This window comes from Schistocerca gregaria, chromosome 6, assembly GCF_023897955.1.
Source record: "Schistocerca gregaria isolate iqSchGreg1 chromosome 6, iqSchGreg1.2, whole genome shotgun sequence".
NCBI lineage: Eukaryota > Metazoa > Arthropoda > Insecta > Orthoptera > Acrididae > Schistocerca > Schistocerca gregaria.
In genome coordinates this window covers 350649553-350670039 of record NC_064925.1, presented here as the reverse complement: position 1 = coordinate 350670039, position 20487 = coordinate 350649553, and the positions used below count along the sequence as shown (strand labels likewise).

General features: G+C 41.4%; 1 protein-coding gene across 1 annotated transcript in view; it reads left to right on the top strand.

Moving 5' to 3' along the window:
* Positions 1-20487, top strand: part of LOC126278881 (putative carbonic anhydrase 3) — an 82582-nt gene that overhangs the window by 13280 nt on the left and 48815 nt on the right. The window contains exon 2 of the mRNA XM_049979156.1: positions 17807-18039. Within this exon, the coding sequence (XP_049835113.1) occupies positions 17807-18039 (233 nt within the window). The remainder of the gene's footprint in view (positions 1-17806; positions 18040-20487) is intronic.

The window sequence follows — 20487 nt, the reverse complement described above, 5'->3', positions numbered from 1 at the left end:
AATTAAAGTAGAACGTTATAAAATAAAACACAGGAGGTTTTGGGCACGAAATCGCTTTGCCAGTGGGTGTGGCCGAGCGGTTCTAAGCGCTTCAGTCTGGAACTGCGTGACCGCTACGGTCGCAGGTTCAAATCCTGCCTCGAGCATGAATGTGTGTGATGTCCTTACGTTAGTTAGGTTTAAGTAGTTCAAAGTTCTAGGGGACTGATGACCTCAGATGTTAAGTCCCATAGTGCTCGAAGCCATTTGAACCATGTTGATCCGCTTTGCCAATTAAGCTGTTTTATTGGCTCTTGTTTGGTCGGTTTATAAATTTCAAGCAGCTGTAAGAAAATAGGAGCGCCGCATTTTTCCGTCATACTATTCTCAATATTCGATACAGAATGACCACTTTCAGAGAAATGCTGTCCCAAAGCGACATTTTTCCACGGCTATGAATGTTCTTTAAACCTTACGTTACAGGAGCGGCCGTTTGACTGATACAATATTTGTCACGAATACTTCAAAAATTTGTGTTCATAGGCGTGAAGTAAAGGAAACTTACTGTATTTTGGGGTCACAGTTCAATTTGTGACCATGTCGCAGCTCGTGAAATTACCTCATACGCTCAAAACTAACACTACTGTCTGCGTACTCAGAAAATGTAGCCAGTCTACAGAGAAGCTTGCTAATAAGTCATTTCTACAATACATCCTAGAATATAGCTGAAATGTGTGATGTCGGCAGATATTGAACGTATACAAATAAAACCATCAGCAGTTTTCACGTGCTTGTTTCGCCCAAGGGAGAGAGCCACGGAAAGGCAGAATAAATGTGCGTTGACAGATGTTTGAACATAGTCGAAAACTTCCGAAAAACTACATACAGTATTGATTGAGAAATCTAGGATTTTAAGCAGTCATTTCTCCCGCGATCAAAATGCGTATGGAACGGGAAGAAACCTTAACGTGTTATATAAAGCGAATAAGGCCTACCGTCCGACATCTATCTGACAGTATGGATGAAGATGGAGATGAATACGAAGACACATGTTGTTGATAAACGGTGTACATAAGGAGCAGTTCGCTAAACGAAAGCGCTACTAAAGCAACCTCGAAGGAGGAAATCACAGATCAAGTTTCAGGACGAGCGGCGATGGTAGCAGCATGAAATACAAATAGTTTTATATCCTCGCCTGGCCAGGATCAAAGCGAGGAGAGCAGTGCGGAGCGATGGCGCACTTGGTGGACGTTTTGATTAGCACTGCGCTACGGCCGTGAGCTGCGAGCAGCGAGTTACAGAATAAGTGCACCCTGGTAGTACAGGGCGCGAGCAGGCTGCAGTTGAGAGGCTACGCAGAAAGTGGCAGTGTACAAGTTAGCCAGGTATAGGAATCATCTGTTTCAAAAGGTGTGAAAGACATCAACCAACCCGCTTCTCATTTAATTTTGTGATTTCACTGTATCAAGTTCGGCTGAGTATCTTTCCTCTGCCTGCATTTCCTCATATTATTCACTCTCATATTTTCCATGCCACCGAGGAAGAAACGTATTTATGTTTGTTTAGACTCCTCTTAATTACACGGATATGGATCCTCTACACCTCCCGTAAACTCGATCCTCCTCAGCCGTTTGTCTCACCCATCCTCTCCCACCCCTACCCTCTGCCGCACCTGTATTCCCACGTCCCATCTGCTCCCAATCTCTCCACACTCCTTATCGTCTCCCATGGTGGCTTGCGCCAGCTCCCCCTCCCTGATGATGCCCTCCTCCCCTCCATCTACCCCTCCTACCAACTTTGATCCTCCCTCCCTCTTCCTGTGTTTGTTCCTTTAGGCACCCTCCCTCCCTTCTCTCCTCCATCCTTCCCTCCTCCCTTTCTCCCCACTCCTCCCCTGGGCTTCCCCTGTCCCCGTCCCTCTACTCCTCCTCCCATCTCCTCTGCCATTGGCATCTTTGTTCTCCCATCTCCCTCCCCTTCACCCTTCTCCATCTCTTGGCAAGTCCCCGGAGTCACACACATTACGTGACCATTCGCGCGCTGGAGATCATCGCCATCCGTTTCTCGTGTGTGCCGTAGTGTTTAGTGTTCACCATCACACTCCATCGTTCATATGTGCCATCGATATCATCAGTGTTTGTGCGTCGTGTCATCAGCTTGTCGTGTGGATTAACGTCGAGTGTGAACGACTTCATGTTTTTTTCTGTTACTGTGTCTACTGTTTTTTACTCGTCGATTGTTCAAACTTAAGTGTCTTCTATACTTTTATCGTTGTTAACTCTTGGGCTGAAGAGCGGCGTAAGGTGCTGCTTCCAGCCTACCTGTTGTTGTACGGGTATCAAAATCACAATAGAGAAAAAAGATATATCTCTTAATTACAATTGATAGACAACATAACATATACCTATAATCAGCTTTCCCTAAGAAGAATGTTAGATTGTGTTGAATGAATGTGGGGTGTAATTAAAAATACGTGCAAATAGGCTAAATCAGGTAGAAGCTGTTGGTGCAACTTGCAATAGTTGCCTGAAAAGGCAGCTAATTTTATTTTGGAAGCCACACGGAGATTTGCGACCACAGACATGGGGACTCAAGGTTGACCCTTCCGAGTTCAAGCCCTGGGACATCGTCTACAAAATTTAAGGCGTTCAACGGAGTAAAAAATGTTAGGCCGAAAGGACCAGGAGGTTCTTCTTTCTGGAAAAAGCACCATGGTGATTAACCAGTGCTCCCTCATCAAGTTTGTCGAGCTCTGTACGCAGAGTCAGGTCAGCTGAGATTTTGGACATAACTTCCCGGTGAGCGCATGAGGCGACGCAGCAAACAGTATCTGCTACGTGAGCTACTAATAAGTAATATTTGGATGGAAGTTAGTTCCATTTTGAGTACTGAGTCTCTATAACGAGTAGACTCAATCGTTAAGAACAGTGCGGTAGTTTTGCGACTGGATTCGTACCGTTTTAAGTAAATTTAGATAGAACAGAAATCGGCCACGATCCACTCCATGCATCGTATGCCCAGTTGAATTCCACGATTCTTTTCGCCGTGAGTCACGAGCTGGCTTTGATGATTCACTTACTAATGGAGACTGGTGAACTGTGCTTTCGAATCTTTGTGCGTGAGTAATTTGGTATACGTGATGTGTTCAGTTAGTTTAACTAATCCTTTGCCGACAAATGTTTGGTACGTGGTTGTCGTTTGCTCGTAAGGAAACATATGATTAGTATTTTGGATTACACGCCTTGTAAATGTGTTTTCAGGTGTATACTCCACGTTTCAAATAATTGGTCATAATTCAGCTAATGTTCGTCCCGTCGTGCACGCCAGGACGCTTTTCTTTTCCTGCAGTCTCCATCCACACGTACTTTGTGAGAGGAAATTACTTTAAATGCTCAGAAAAGTTCAAACTGCAGCCGGCCGCGGTGGTCTCGCGGTTCTAGGCGCGCAGTCCGGAACCGTGCGACTGCTACGGTCACAGGTTCGAATTCTACCTCGGGCTTGGATGTGTGTGATGTCCTTAGGTTAGTTAGGTTTAAGTAGTTCTAAGTTCTAGGGGACTGATGAGCAAAGCAGTTGAGTCCCATAGGTCTCAGAGCCATTTGAACCATTTTTCAAACGGCACTCTGTCGTTCAGGAGTACCCTAAATAAAATTCCGTCGTGTAGTTTTGTCCTACGGATAGAGACTAGAGCTAAGAATCAATTAATATTCATCGAACTTCACACGCTTGGGCACTCAGGGCAGCGCAGATAACGTTAACCACGATATTTATGCAGCAGCTAGCTCCCAGCTGGCCATATCCCTTGCTGCAAGGATAACTTTTAAGTGTTGCGGAGATGCTGTGTAATATATGTCATTGCCAGTGGTCGACGTGAGAAGGAATACTGTTGAGTCAAAATATGAAGACCGCCTATTTAACAGCGATTTGAAACATTTATGGAACGCAAAACAGTAATGGTCCTGCGTGGCGTGAATTCGACAAGTCTGCGGTAGATTTGCAGTGGTGGCACGAATTTAATATGTCCGTGGAAGGTTTTCGGGGCACGTTGCACCAGATATCTAAGCTGTTCAGCTAACAAGCCGACCGCGAGTAGTCGTCATCACCGATTTCGTCCAAATTTTTCACGTTTGGAGGGCCTAGCCAGAAATGAAAGTGACAGAAATTGGAGGTCAATGCATTAAGAAGAAAATAGTGTTTCTGTTTTTTGGGCCGAGAGTGGCATGAGCCGTTTATTTCAACGTAACTTAGTGGCAGCGGGTGGCGCAACCGAAATAGTACGAAACGGTAATGTGAGAGTTGTAGGTTCGATTGTTTCAGCGGGAACCTCCCCTTTTATTTACATTGTTTACGTTCCTTACACTGGAAATAAACCGAAATAATATTCAATATTTTATTTTTGACAGCATTTTATAAAAAGTATGAAAAGGAATGGTATATGAAAATTAAGCAGAGGAGTATATGTCACTAGTTAGTCAAAACCGGTAAAACTTACAAAAACCATATATATATATAAATATATAACGACCCCCCCCCCCCCCCGGAGTGCGGCACTTCGGTGTCTGCTTCCTTCACCGAAAGTAAAAAAGAAACCACATATCGAGAAGACTGCATCAAAACACATTCCAACACTCCGCTTCCAACGCTCGATGAAATTCTGTCTTACGCGCGGTTTACTAGTAGACTGTATGAATGTATAGCACGTTTGTTTCGCTGTAGAAACTTGATAGAATTACCACATTGTGGAAATATGCCGTTTATAACATGTGCAGGACACCTAGAAAATTACTGATTCTCCTGTTTTTACCTCAGAACGTGCAAATCATCAACTGCAAAACAACCAAAGTATATAATTTTATATACGTAATTCTTAAAAATGTCTTTGGAATCCAAGACTTTAATTTAAGTTCCATTTTCATGTCTTCACTAAAATGTCAGTAAACACATATATTATTTACATTGTGCTTAAAACAATTAAATTTAGAAATTAGTTTCCACAGAAGGAATCAAACCTCGAGCCGTTTTCTACTCTTTCCGCAGCACCAACCATCGCCTATACGTCACATTAACGTTAAAGCCACAAGCCTGACTCGATCTATACCAAAGACGTTACATATTTTTATAAAATCTTTGTCATCTGAGCTCCAACTTCCGTCAGTTCCATTTCTAGCCCAGCGCTGGGTTGTTGTTGGTGATGTGGTCTTCTCCCTGCGAATGGTTTGATGCAGCTCTTCATGCTACTCTATCCTGTGCTAGCTTCTTCATCTCCCAATAACTACTGCAGCCTACAACCTTCTGAATCTGCTTACTGAATTCAACGCTTGATCTCTCTCTACGATTTTTACCTTCCCTTGATGCCTCAGAACATATCCTACCATCCGATCCCTTCTTCTAGTCAAGTTGTGCCACAAGCTTCTCTTCACCCCAATCCTCTTCAATACCCCCTCATAAGTTATGTGATCTACCCATCTAATCTGTAGCTTTCTTCTTTAGCACCACATTTGAAAAGGTTCTATTCTCTTCTTATCCAAACTATTTATCGTCCATGTTTCACTTCCATACATGACTACACTCCATGCAAATACTTTCAGGAACGACTTCCTTACACTTAACTCTATCCCCTATGTTAACAAATCTCTCTTCTTCAGAAACGCTTTCCCTGCCATTGCCAGTCTACATTTTATACCCTCTCTACTTCGAACATTATCAGTTACTTTGCTCCCCAAATAGCATAGCTCCTTTCCTACGTTAAGTGTCTCATTTCGTAATCTAATTCCCTCAGCATCACCCGACTTAATTCGACTACATTCCATTATCCTCGTTTTGCTTTTGTTGATATTCATCTTATATCCTCCTTTCAAGACAGTATCCATTCCGTTCAACTGCTCTTCCAAGTCCTTTGCTGTCTCTGACAGAATTACGATGTCATCGGCGAACCTCAAAGTTTTTATTTCTTCTCCATGGGCTTTAATACGTACTTCGAATTTTTCTTTTGTTTCCTTCATTGCTTGCTCAATATACAGATTGAATAACATCGGGGAGAGGCTACAAACCTGTCTCACTCCCTTCCCAACCACTACGTCCCTTTAGTGTCCCTCGACTCTTATATCTGCCATCTGATTTCTGTACAAATTGTTAATACCCTTTCGCTCACTGTATTTTACCCCTGCCACCTTGAGAATTTGAAAGAGAGTATTCCAGTCAACGTAGTCAAAAGCTTTCTCTAAGTCAACAAATGCTAGAAACGTAGGGTTGCCTTTCCTTAATCTAGCTTCTAAGATAAGTCATATGGTCAGTATTGCCTGACGTGTTCTAATATTTCTACGGAAACCAAACTAATCTTCCCCAAGGTCGGCTTCTACTAGTTTTTCCATTCGTCTGTTAAGAATTCGCGTTATTATTTTGCTGCTGTGACTTATTAAACTGATAGTTCGGTAATTTTCACATCTGTCAACACCTGCTTTCTTTGGGAATGGAATTATTATATTCTTCTTGAAGTCTGAGGGTATTTCGCCTGTCTCATACATCTTGCTCTCCAGATGGTAGAGTTTTGTCAGGACTGGTTCTCCCAAGGCCGTTAGTAGTTCTAAAGGAATGTTGTCTAATACTGGAGCCTTGTTTCGTCTCAGGTCTTTCAGTGCTCTGTCAAACTCTTCATGCAGTAACATATCTCCCATTTCATCTTCATCTTCTTCCATTTCCGTAATATTCCCCTCAAGCGCATCGCACTTGTAGAGACCCTTTATATACTCCTTCCACCTTTCTACTTTCCCTTCTTTGCTTATAATTGGGTTTCCATCTGAGCTCCTGATAGTCATACAAGTGGTTGTCTTTTCTCCAAAGGTGTCTTTAATTTTCTTGTAGGCAGTATCTATCTTACCCCTAGTGAGATAAGCCTCTACATCCTTACATTTGTCCTCTAGCCATCCCTGCTTAGCCATTTTGCACCTCCTGTCGATCTCGATTTCACGAAGTTTGTATTCCTTTTTGCCTGCTTCATTTACTGCATTTTTATATTTTCTCGTTTCATCAGTTAAATTCAATATTTATTCTGTTACCCAAGGATTTCTACCTGCCCTCGTATTTTTACCTACTTGATCCTCTGCTGCCTTCACCACTTCATCCCTCAAAGCTACCCATTCTTATTCTACTGTATTTCTTTCCCTCATTCCTGTCAATCGTTCCCTTATGCTCTCCCTGAAACTCCGTACAACTTCTGGTTTAGTCAGTTTATCCAGGTCCCATCTCCTTGAATTTCCACCTTTTTACAGTTCCTTCAGTTTTAATCTACAGTTCATAAGCAATATATTGGGTCAGAGTCCACATCTGCCCATGAAATGTGTTACAATTTAATATCTGGTTCCTAAATCTCTGGCTTACCATTATGTAATCTATCTGAAACCCTTTAGTATCTCCACGGTTCTTCCATGTATACAACCTTCTTTCATGATTCTTGAACCAAGTGTTAGCTATGAATAAGTTATGGTCTGTACAAAATTCTACCAGGCGGCTTCCTCTTTCATTTCTTAGCCCCAATCCATATTCACCTACTACGTTTCCTTCTCCTCCTTTTCCTACTGTTGAATTCCAGTCACCCATTACTATTAAATTTTCATCTCCCTTCACTACCTGAATAATTTCTTTTATCTCATCATACATTTCATCAACTTAATCATCATAGGCAGAGCTAGTTGGCATATAAACTACTACTCTAGTAGGCGTGGGCTTCATGTCTATCTTGGCCATAATTATGCGTTCACTATGCTGTTTGTAGTAGCTTACCCGCACTGGTATTTTTTTATCAATATTAAACCTACTCTGGCATTACCCCTATTTGATTTTGTATTTATAAGCCTGTATTCACTTGACCAAAAGTCTTGTTCGTCCTGCTACAGAACTTCACTAATTACCACTATATCTAACTTTAAGCTGTCCATTTCCCTTTTTAAATTTTCTAACATACCTGCCCGATTAAGGGATCTGACATTCCACGCTTCGATCCGTAGAACGCCAGTTTCCTTTCTCCTGATGACGACGTCCTCTTGAGTAATCCCCGCCTGGAGATCCGAATGGGGCACTATTTTAACTCCGGAATATTTTGCCCAAGAGGACGCCATCATCTTTTAATCATAGAGTAAAGCTGCATGCCCTAGCGAAAATTTACGGCTGTAGTTTCCCTTGCTTTCAGCCGTTCGCAATACCAGCACAGCAAGGCCATTTTGGTTAGTGTTACAAGGCCAGATCAGTCAGTCATCCAGACAACTGTCGCTGCAACTACTGAGAAGGATGCTGCCCCTCTTCAGGACCCACACGTTGGTCTGGCCTGTCAACAGATACCCCTCCGTTGTGGTTGAACCTACGGTATGGCTCTCTGTATCGCTGATGCACGCAAGCCTTCCAACCAACGGCAAGGTCCGTGGTTTATGGGCCCTGGGTACACCATAAATATGGTTAAAATCGTGGATGACTAGTAGGCGTGTTCCCCTTAAGTTACGGAGCGATGTTTTGCGAGTGCAGAGCTGGTGTCCTATAGTGTCCTAAATGTGTCCCATCGGGTTCAGATAGCGGAAATTTGGTGGCGGACTCATCAGCGTGATTTATTGCCATGCTCTCAAAACCATTTGAACATGGTTCAAGACTTTTGACACAGGAAGTTTTACTGCTGCAAAATGTCATCTCTTTCGGGGAAGTATGAAGCATTAATTCATGCAGGTGTCCAGAAACAGTGTTAATGCACACTTCAGCTGTCGTGTAGCCTTTGATAACTACCACAGCTTCCATGGATGCCAAGGCGAATGCCCCCACAAGATAGTACCACTCTCTCTCCCTCCGTCGTCCGTGATGCACGGCATGTTTCGTGCTGATGTTCGCGTTGATGACGGTGTATCCGGACATAACCTTGGACCTAATGAAATAATGAACGTGACTCATCCGACAAGGCGCCAAGTTTCCGTTGATCTACATCAGATCTCATGCCTGCTGCAGTCGTAAATGACACTGCTGTTTGGTCAACAGGACAATAATAGGTTCTGTCTGCGGCAGATTCCATGTTCAGTGATATGCCCTGAACAGTGTGTTCCGAAATGATTGTGCCCTCACCAGTATTGTAGTCTGTCTTGAGACATGCCACACGTTTCCGCCTAACCTGCTTTAATAAGACGGTGAGCTTTCGATCATCTCGTTATGTGATGAGGTGTAGACACCCAAAAACTCGTAGCCTTTACATGATTTCACTGTCATTCAACGATTTTCCAAAGATTTTAACTTCAGCAGTATGCTCTACTTCAGAGATTGTCGTTACCAGGTTGTGGATTTCCCCATTTGTGGAGCACGTCTCCATTTGATGATTTTCCTTTAGCCCATCGCACGGTGTGCAGTGGTGTCTGAAAATAAAAACGAGACGGTGAAAAACGCTTGCCCTTTGAGGGCCAAGAATAAAATACTAAACAAATATTAATGAAAGTGGACGAGAACCACAGATATGTACTAAGGGGTTAATCTTCTATGGTATTTCGTGTGCTAATTCTGTGTTCAATTACCTAAAAAGTGAAAGTCTTCTATAAGAATTTCTACCAGTTTGTTGAGCCCAAACCAGCTGAAATTGGCACGAATGTTGTCGAAATGTGACTGAAATTTAGACCGGTAGTCGCATATAAGAGGCTCACATTTGTTCTGAAGACATTACATGTCAGCAGTCTGAAACTTGGGATTACGTCTTGACATTCTGTGTCGCTAAGTCGGTCGATACACACGAGAGGGAATATGGACTTTGGAATAATGTGCTATCTAAAGAGGCCGTCACACGAAAATGAGGCAAGTAAGTAAACCGTTTATTATGTCAAAAGTAATCAGCATAATTGTTAAAACATTTATCTGGCAGTGAGACAAGCCCATCTTTGCCACCATGGGGAAATTTTTTCTTTTGCCTGCAGAATAATGACTATAGCCAAATGTGCACCTTTCCGTCAGTAGCCCAGCGACGACCGTGGATGTCTTTCTTCAGAGCTCCAAAAATATGGAAATCGCATAGGGAGAGGTCGTGACTGTACAGAGGGTATATAAGGACTTCTCGCTCCCTGCGAAATTTTTGCAGTGCTATACCAGAAACAATTTTGCAAAATGTGTGTGCGAGTGGGAGGAGGAATAAATGTATTAACATATTTGGTGATTATTTCTGAAGTAATAAATAGCTTATTTAATTTTTCTTCCACCGGTGTGGTTTTAATTTGACTGCCCCTCATATGTAGCAGGAGTAATTAAATGTACAGGATAAATAAAGAGAATTTGGTCCATATTTTTCAGTTGTCAGATGGCAGTGTATTTATCAGCCTGAACTAAATATTAATAAATGGCATACCTTTTTATAGTTCAAACCGTCTGTACCACAACCCATAGTCATGTAGGAAACGTCATAAAAGGAACGTACTTTAAAATGGGAAAGTGCCTTACGCAATGTCAGTACAGCCTATTGGTACAGTGTTGAGACGGATTATAACCGACAGATGAGATAGCTTCTATAATATAATGAGATAGCTTCAACATTTAGTGCACTGCTTTTCTAACTTTTTGACTGCTTAAAACTAAAGGCAAGAAACTTCCCTTACGAGGAAAATGATCTTATCCACTGACATATCTAGACACAACCCCACGAGCCTCTCTCAGAGCTTAGATTCTGGCACGAGTCTTAACCCTCAGCCACTGCTCTCCATTCTCCCGGCCTCCTATTCACCTTTTCCGCTCTACACGATAGCGAAACATGAACTTCATTCTATTCGCTTCTAATAGTGAAAATATTCTAAGATATTACTGAATACACATAGCAGGTATATGGTATTTGCAAGTAGTTAGAACTCATATTACTATTGTACCGAATACTTCAGTTTGTTTCACAGGTTTCTCTCACCTACCTCTAAACAGTAGAAAGGCTTTATATAGGACAGATGAGTTAGTTAGGAATACTGCACATTCATGTATTGTACAATAGAAAGGTTGGACCAAAGTAAGTTTTATTTCTGGTGGATGACATAAATTCTGTAATTAATAGCCTTAAAGAGACAGAAGCTTCCTAGAAGTGTCGAAATGACATTGTAAAAACGAAGCGCATCCTGTTATGTGCAATGAACAGAAAGACACCAACGATTAATGTATCAAGAAACAACCAATAATGAAGAGGTTCCAAATTGTTGGTAGCATGTATTGATATATGAACTGGATTAAACATACTGTAGAGCTTTTCAATGTGTGTTGTTGAGAAAGGTCTGCTTTTCGTATCATCGAGAGCTTCGTTAGTAAATCAACTTCTGAAAATATTTCAGATATTTCCAGTCGTTATTGCCTTATGGCGCAATTTTCAGGGATTAGTGATTACGCAACTTCGAGCGTAGGGAATAATATTTGACGTTCACAGTAAAGGAGCCATTACCGCAGAGAAAACATCGCTGTGAGGGACTCCTTTTTTAAAAAAATTATAGTGTGTTCAAGAAGGTCAGAAGTATGTGCTAATTGTAGCCATCGGGAGAGTGCGTGCGCATTTGTATCGTGAGATTGTTACTCGGTGAAGAGTGTTCGAGGTGGTTGGTTTTAGAGCACTGCATCCGCATGGTGTATCCGTTTGAGTACCGCTCACTTGTGCCACTCGCTATGCACGCGCCTCACGAGAGCACGCAGCTTGCAGTTCACTCATTCGCTATCACGCGGCACTCACTCACCGAGTGATGTGTAACAGCCGCGTCGCCTTGAAAAACTACACAGCTTCATCGCAACGTTGTGGCAGTAATGGGAGCTGCAAGCGAACAAAATTGACATTCGAGTATTGAATGTTGTTGACGGTCATTGTTTTGGATATGGAACGTTATAGTTCCGTGAAGGAAAAGCTAATGACATTATGCTCGCTTTCAGTCAGCTACTAAAATTGTACTAACATACTAACATACACGTATTCTAAACAGAACAAATAAAAAAATTATATTAAGGAGCATAACAATAGAGTGTAATTCTTAAATGTGTTTGTAATTTGCAAACAAAATTCATTTTAGCTACACCGACGGATTTCGTGTGTACATAGAGCAAATGAGGTAAATGGACTCGTTATGGTTGATAATAAGGACGGAACGAGGAAGGAAGAGTAAGGTGCAGTGGTGAGAACAGGTGGATATCCACCTGGCTGCGTCAAGCCCTCACGTGGCTATGCTATCTGTGTGGCTGGTTGTACATCCGCTCATGCGCCTGTAATTAGCACACTGCAGGCACATGCGGGCCACGCGTATAGGCCATGCTCTTGCAGAGCTCTAATTAGTTGGCTGGGTTGACGCACAGAGGCTGGGACAAAAGCTTAATCGTAAAGTACATTCAGTGTTAAAGGGAAAAAGAAGAAGTATATTTAGAGAAAGTAGTTTTTGGAGAAAAATTGAGAGAGTCGGTGGCTAAGTAGGCTGAGCGTTACTCGACTAAGAGAATCTAACGAGGAACTGTGAGACATCTGCGAGTCAACTGATAAACTGAGAGATACCAAGAAAATAATGAATTATTATTTCCTACATATAGAGTAAGCAGTGCATGGGTTGGTCTGGGCACATAGCTGAAACAACTGACACAGTAAGTGATACATCGAACCAGTTTTAGACTCATCCGATAGCCGTAAAATTGAGTAAAAATTTTCATGTAAGCAAAATAGTGGGTGATTACGTCACCTACAGAATTCTTATGGTGGGGGGGGGGGGGGTTTCCACAGGCGGTTGTACACTGGAACTACTGCTACAGATTGGATATATTTCTTAACGAAATTTGTGACAAATACCTGATTACAATATAATTATATTAGTTATACAAATGATCCGGTACAGTTTGACTTTAATAGACATATCCATAATTTCAATACTAAATTAAAATCATTCAAGTTAAGCGCTAATGTAACTAACAGTGAAATAAGCAAGTTACCAAGCCATCGCGAAGATTTTTCTCTATAGGTGAGTCTTTAATTAACAGCTATGCATGTTCAGTTACTTTATTGTCCGTAATACTCATGAGATAGATACTACGATTTGGCCGGGAATGATAAGCACACTCGAAGATAAGTCATATTAATCCATGTAACACAAACTCAGTACAATACGTTTACCTCATTTTGGAGAAGACGAGAGTCAAAAAATTTCATTGAGTATGCCGTACCCATATTAACTGTTGAATAAATGATATGGAGCTATGAATTTCGCTGATGTTGATTACCTGATTGCAAATGCATTTGTCAACAGCCCAAACATTTTCTGTGGGCTTAATATGTGCTTGCTTAGCGGAGCAGCAGAAGAGCGATGATGCGATGGAGCAGTTCTCCTCAAAACAGGAACGTATGTGTGCAGTCGTAATAAAATGGCCGTTGTCACCTTGCGTGGAACGTACACAGACTACTGATCATGAAGACATAGAAGACTGAGCTGCACTTAACGAACAACATATCACCCAGTAGAACGCAGAAACGGCTCTGACCTGAACCAAAGTCTCCCACATTGCAAGTTAAACGACTCATTACGTCGTAAAGCACTCGATATTTTCCACAGTTTAAAAAGAGACCAAATGTCGACTCTTGAGGCCACACAACTTATTTCCGGTCGCCTAATTTTGAGTTCTTGTTGGGCTTGTTGGAGACGTGCAGCATTATATTTCGCTATGAGCACTCACTGGGTACAGCATCTCTTGTCGGATTGAGACCTGATTGTCTCTGGAAAGGAAAGACACTTGTCTTTGTCCCTGTCAGGATCTAACGTGGTGTCACACTGATGACAGATGTACACAGTTACTTGTAGACACACAGTAGGGTTCGAGTTCAAATCAAATCTGGTAGCTTCATTCACGAACTGATCACTGGCACGTCCCACAGCGGTAAGCCCTTACCGACATTCTTTTACGTCTCCACGTCCTCCATCAGCCGGTTGCGACATGCACACTTCTTGACTGCCATGTGGCAAACCACGACTTACTTTCCCTTGCCAATCACTTCACCTCAAAATAGCATTTACACCAACTGTCCTAAATTATATGTTAGATGTGTTCCAGACCCTGCCTTCCTCCACACATTTTACATTCTACAGTTCCCTTTTGTAACATGGAGTTTATTCCCTTATGTATTAGAACATCTAACATCTTACTTCCCTTTTCTGGTCATTTTTCTACGATTGTTCCTCTCATTCTCTTCTTCTCCATTTTCCTAATAGTCCACGATTACTTCTATGCAATGCTTCATACATCTACATCCACACCTCCGTCCTCGTGTCCACTCGGCTATTCACAATAAAGTGACCTGCAATGGGTTCAATGAACCACCTCCAAGCTGTCAATCTACCGTTCCGCTCTCGAAAGGCGCGCGGGAAAAACGAGCACTTGAATTTTTCTGTGCGAGCCATGATTTCTCTTATTTGATGATCATTCGTCCATACGTAGGTGAGTGTTTTCGCACTCGGAGGAGAAAAATTGAAATATCATGAGAAGACCCCGTCGCAACGTTAAACGCCTTTGTTTTAATGATTGCCGCTCCACTTCACGTATCATGTCTGTGGCACTATCTCCCATAATTCGGGATAATACAAAACGAGCTGCCCTTCTCTGTACTGTTTCGATGTCATCCGTCTGCCAAATCAGATGCGGATTCCACACCGCATTGCAATACTCCAGAATAGGGACAAGCATGGTGTAAGAAGTCTCTTTAGTAGACCTTTTGCACCGGCTAAGTGCTCTGCCAGTCAATCGCAGTGTTTTGTTGGCTCTACCCACAACAGTATCTATGTGATCGTTCCAATTTAGGGTATTTGTAATTGTAATCCCTAAGTATTTAATTGAATTTACAGCCTTCAAATTTGTGTGACTTATCGCGTAACAGAAATTTAGCGCATTTCTTTCAGTACTCATGTGGTTAACTTCGCATTTTTCTTTATTCAGAGTCAACTGCCACTTTTCGCACCATACAGATATATTATCTAAATCATTTTGCAAGTCGTTTTGATCATCTGATGACTTTACAAGACGGTAAATGACAGAATCATCTGCAAACTATCTTAGACGCCTGCTGAGACTGTCTTCTATGTCGTTAACAGGGATTAGTAACAATAGAGGGCCTATAACACTTCCTTGGGGAACGTCGGATATTATTTCTTTTTTACTCGATGACTTTCCACCTGTTTCTACGAAATGTGACCTTTCTGACAGGAAAACACGAATCCAGTCGCACAACTGAGGTGACATTTCATAGGTACGCAGTTCGGTCAGAAGACGCTTGTGTGGAACGGTATCGAAATCCTTCTCCAAATCTAAAAATATGGAATCAATTTGACATCTCCTGTCGATAGTACGTATTACTTCATGAGCGTAAAGGGCTAGTTGTGTTTCGCAAGAACGATATTTTCTGAATCCATGCTGACTACGTGTCAATAAATCGTACCTTCTGAAAAATTAATTTCTGAAACTAAGACCAATGTTTTTGCTACTAACAGGGTTATTTTGGCGAGAGATGATCTCTTTGCCTATGTCAGTAAGGTTTCTACATCTTCCCTGCGGCCCTGTCATGCGATTATTTGCTTCCAAGGCAGCAGAATTCAATCGCATCATCTAGCCCATGGTCCTCTGTAATGATGTTAATTTTACCGCTAATTTCTTTTCATTTTTGTTTGGTTTCCTCTCAGTCCATGCACTTTACACATTCCATTCGACAGGCTCTGTAATTCTTCTTGACTTTCGCTGTTCATAGCAACGTCATTAGCCAACCTTATCATCGATAACCTTTATTTTACGAGGGTTGTCCAGAAAGTAGATTCCGATCGGTCGGGAGATAGAAACCACTGGGAAAATCCGGTAAAGCTTTATACATTTCTGTTGGGAAGTGTCTCTAGTATGCGTGTCTATCGTGTCGTGTCGCTCTTTTCAGTTTTGACTGAAAAGTGAGCACGTAAAGATGCGAAGGGAATAGCGTCTCCCACCATGTAGAAGGGTCTGGTTAGAGATTTCGCCTGTGTCATGCAGCCCACATAACACAACTGTCGAGCAGCTCCTTGTTCATGCTGATTCTTGGCCTCATCCTGCAGGGGCAATACAGACGCTCCTGCAGCGTTTCCGATGAGAAGTGTTTGATCACCCACTATACAGTCCGTAATTGGCTCGCCTTGAATCTCATCTCTGCTCACAAGAACCTCTCACTATGAAGACAACATTTTTCCATAGACAACGAGCTACAGGCCAGTGCAGATAACTTGTCTAAAGCACATGCGGCTGCTTTCTATGACGAGAATATTGGAAAGTTGATACAACACTACGACAAAACTCGAAGTGGGAACGGCGACTATGTAGAGAAGTAGGTGGAAGGTGTACCTAACAGTTGCAAATAAAACGTTTCTGGTTTTCAATTTGGTTTCGATTTTGCGACCTATCGGAACTTACTTTCTGGACAATTCTCGTATTACTCACTTTATTTTATTTCAATCATTGCTTCCTCGTTCTATAGACTGAAAGGTAGGAGCAAAAGACTGGATTCCTGCTTAATCTTTTCCGTTTCAGAACTTCAATCTTGCTCTTCCATTAATCGATGCTTTCTACGCAAATTGTGTACTATCCGTCTTTATCTATATGTCACACCAATTTTTCATATTATTTCCAAATTTTTAATACTTTTCACGTTGTCGAAACATTTTTATAGGGTGACAAATCCCATCATCGTGTCTTGACTTCTCGTATGTCTTGCTTCCATCATCAAGCACCACGTCAGAACCACTTTTACTAAAAGTAAAGCCAGACTGATAGTCTCCTGTCAGATAATAAATTTTATTTTCCATCTACAGCACCCAAAAGCGAGTAGTGTGCTCTTTTAGGTGGATCTTTTTCTATAGTGTTCCAATCTCTTCCTCACTTCCTTCATATGTGCCTCAACCAATCGTTGTTATTTGTTATTGCGTGCTTCATATCGAGACTTAGAGATGGTGAACCAATATATATAAAGATTACAAACACAACACGTCACCATGCCTAATACGGTGTAGGAAACCGTCGTCATCTAAACAGCTTCTAGTCATCTCGGAATGCATATCACAGGTTCCGTATTGTTTTCAAGGTTCATGCGTACTTCTCTCCCAAATGCACCTCAAATGTTCAATAACACTGATATCGGGTGACTCTGGTGACCAGGGCAACTGCAATAATTCATCCTAGAGCTCACGACACCAGGTCTGGGCGGTGCTACCTACATGAACGCACGGAGCCTGTCGTCTTGGAACGTAGAGTCACCATTGGGCAAAAGCATTTTACCTTGGAATAGACCAGATCAGCCAAAATAGTCACATAAACCTAGACAGTATTGCGACCTTCCAGAGTAACCATGGAGCCCATGGAATACCACGAAATGGCTTCGCAAATCTTCTACTAACCACACTGTGTTTCATCCTTGTGACGTAAACTCGGCCTGAAGTGTATAACAGTGTGAGACAGCACTTATCTGAAAAAATGACTAGCTTCCAATCCTCCATAGTCCACGTTTTACGTGCTTCGATACGGTGGCCCCTGAAACACCAAAATCTTCATCTACCTTCTCCTTGCAGAAGCTACTAGGAACAATTTGCCCACTCTTAAATTCACTTAGCTGTAAAATAACGCACTCACAATTACTCGGAACATTGTACTGACCATGACTAACACGACTTATTGAGGACTTTTTGCAGGTGCCGTTCTTGAGCAAATAACAACAGCGCTACTTGCAGACTTGGGTAGCGTATGCACTTATTTTGAAGCAAGCATTTCTCGCTGTGTTTTCACGTATTTGTCCAACCACTGTACATGACTCTGTGCCTGTGGCCTGCAGCTGTGCTGCGTGGTTGCTGGGGCGGCAGGGGCTGCGCGCCAGCCCTCAGCGGCGGCCCTCTGGGCGAGGGCTGCTGGCCCTTCGCGTGGGCCGAGTTCCACTGGGGGCCCAGCGACGACGAAGGCTCGGAACACACCCTCGACTACTGCCGGTACGCCCTCGAGCTGCAGGTCGTGCACGGGCCCTGCGAGGGTGCGCAGTACGAGTACGTCTGCGTCGCCGTGCTCTTCGAGGTGAGGCAGTATCGAGACATTTTATCCTGTAGCTTCTTTATTCACTTGCAGAAGTAATAATCGGTTCTAATCCACTCACTCTGCGCTTCAGTGAGAGATGTTAGAGGGTCGTTCTGAAGCAATTTATGTGCATTCAATTTGTAATAGACTGATTCACCATGATGCTCAATTAATGTAAAAAAATATAGAACCTTTCAGCTCTTGGACATGTTCATAAAAAGCAGAGATTCTAATTTATGCACCGTGCTATAGTGCGAGATGTTAATGGTCATGCTGAAACACTAAATTTGTACCCAATTTTTAATGGATTGTCTGATCATGATGCACATTTAATGGAAATAATAATTATAGCACCTTACAGTTCTTAGGCATGTTCATACAAAGCAGTGAAGCATATTAATGTTACATGAATGCGCTGTTTTAAAAACTAGGTAGAAGAGGTAGGAGGAGCTAAAAGTAAACTGAAAGTAATGTTAATGTGTATATCAATATGTAGTATTATAAATTTATGTCAATATTGGAAAGTGGTTCAACCAGAAAGTGCATTAAAAAGTCAATCAAGCCGTGGATAACTAAAGCGCTCAAAGTATCGTCTAAGAATAAATGGAAAATTTGCATAAAAACCAGGAAATTTCCAGGTCGGTTGTTCCTTACAGTAGAGAGAAAGAATTATAATTTTTGTGGAAAGTCATTGAAATTTAGAGAAGAATGCACATCGTGATATAAGTTAATAATACAGAAAATATGATGGCAACTGTATGAGATTTTGTTAAACAAGAGACAGGACAACCCTTCTGTGTTCAAAATACTATTAAAGTGAATGACAATGTAGTGACTGATAGTTCACAAGTGGTAGGGATATTCAATTATTTCTTCCCAAATTTATTAGCAAAGAGAGGACTAAACGACCTAGTATAAGAAACTGGAGAATATATGGAAAATGTCATTGCATGAAACTTTAACCTAGTAGAAGTAGCAGCAACATTCTTGATTGTAGTTAACAGAATTATAGAAGCCCTCTAAATCAGAAGCTCATATGATGCTGAAGGAATTTCAAAGCGAAATCTGAACAGTTGTCCTGACTTAAAAAATAATGTCATCAGTGATACATAGAATACACAGGGGATATATTCAAACATGGAGATACGTCACTGCTCAACTTCCTCATCAGAGAAATGACAAGAAAAAATTAATAGTTTACTGACTTCTTTTTTTTCAAAATATTGGGAAAGGTAATGTAGTTATGAGTAATCTCACGGTAGAAACAATTTACTTAGCTGTGAACAGTTTGGTTTCCAGAAACGTTCCTGTTCACACATTCTGTCACCAATATTACAAGATTTGAAGAATACAATGAAGCAAATTAGAATTCTTTGTAATCTGTTCAAAGTATTTGATTGTACAGATCATGTTACTCTCACTCTAAAACAAATACGTTTCGTACAACTGAGCGCTTTGCAGACCACTAATTTGATTCATGTTTAGGAAAGCAATGCCAAATAATTAACACAGTGTTGAAAGGAGAGAAAATTTTAGTGACGGTGAAAAAATCATGAAGGGACATACGAAAATTCAATTTTCGGTCCATTCCTATTCCTTGTGTATGCGAATGTTCTTCGACTTGCCTTTAATCAGGGGAAGCTGGTGCTTCGTGTACAAGAATTAGAGCCATATCAAAATTTCTCTAGCCCAAGAACAGGAGTCGATAAACAGGGTATAATGCTCATAATCATGGGTGTACCTACAGATAAAAACTTCAGCTGGAAGAAACAGTTACATTCAGCTATTTTGCCACTTCGTATATTGCTAGTCTAGGAAACCAACGAATCAGCCTTCTGACATATGTTACACATATCCACTCAATTGTGTCATCTGAAATGTTTTTTTGCAGTAACTCATCACTCAGGAAGGTGGAACTGATAACACAAATGCAAACACTTATTATAATATGTTGTGTTGACCTACATTTATCTTGTAGAGAATTCTTCAAGGAATTAGGCATTTTAATTGCACCATAATAATTAAATTTACTAATTAAATCCATGATACACAATCCACCACACCTGGAAAGAATAGCCATATCCATACCTACCTTTATTGATCACTATTATAGCTTCAGTTACTCATAAATGTGCTCAGTATGTCTCTTCCAAATTGACTAAAAATTTGGTTAGTAAGATGAGACTTCTGACAGATTGTAAAGCAAGTATAAAATCTAACCTAAAATCATTTCTTCTGGACAACTCTTTCTGGTCCGTGGACAAATATACACTAAAAACCTGTTAATCAATATCAAAAAACGTCTAATTTTTAAGTGTAGGTGTCTGAGTAGGAATGAATGTTCGATCATGGTTTACCATTACTTAGCTCAGAACCTTTAGGGCGGGTTACAATTTGGGGTAAACAAGTAATGTAACAAAGTTTACAAATGAAGCAAATGAACAAATG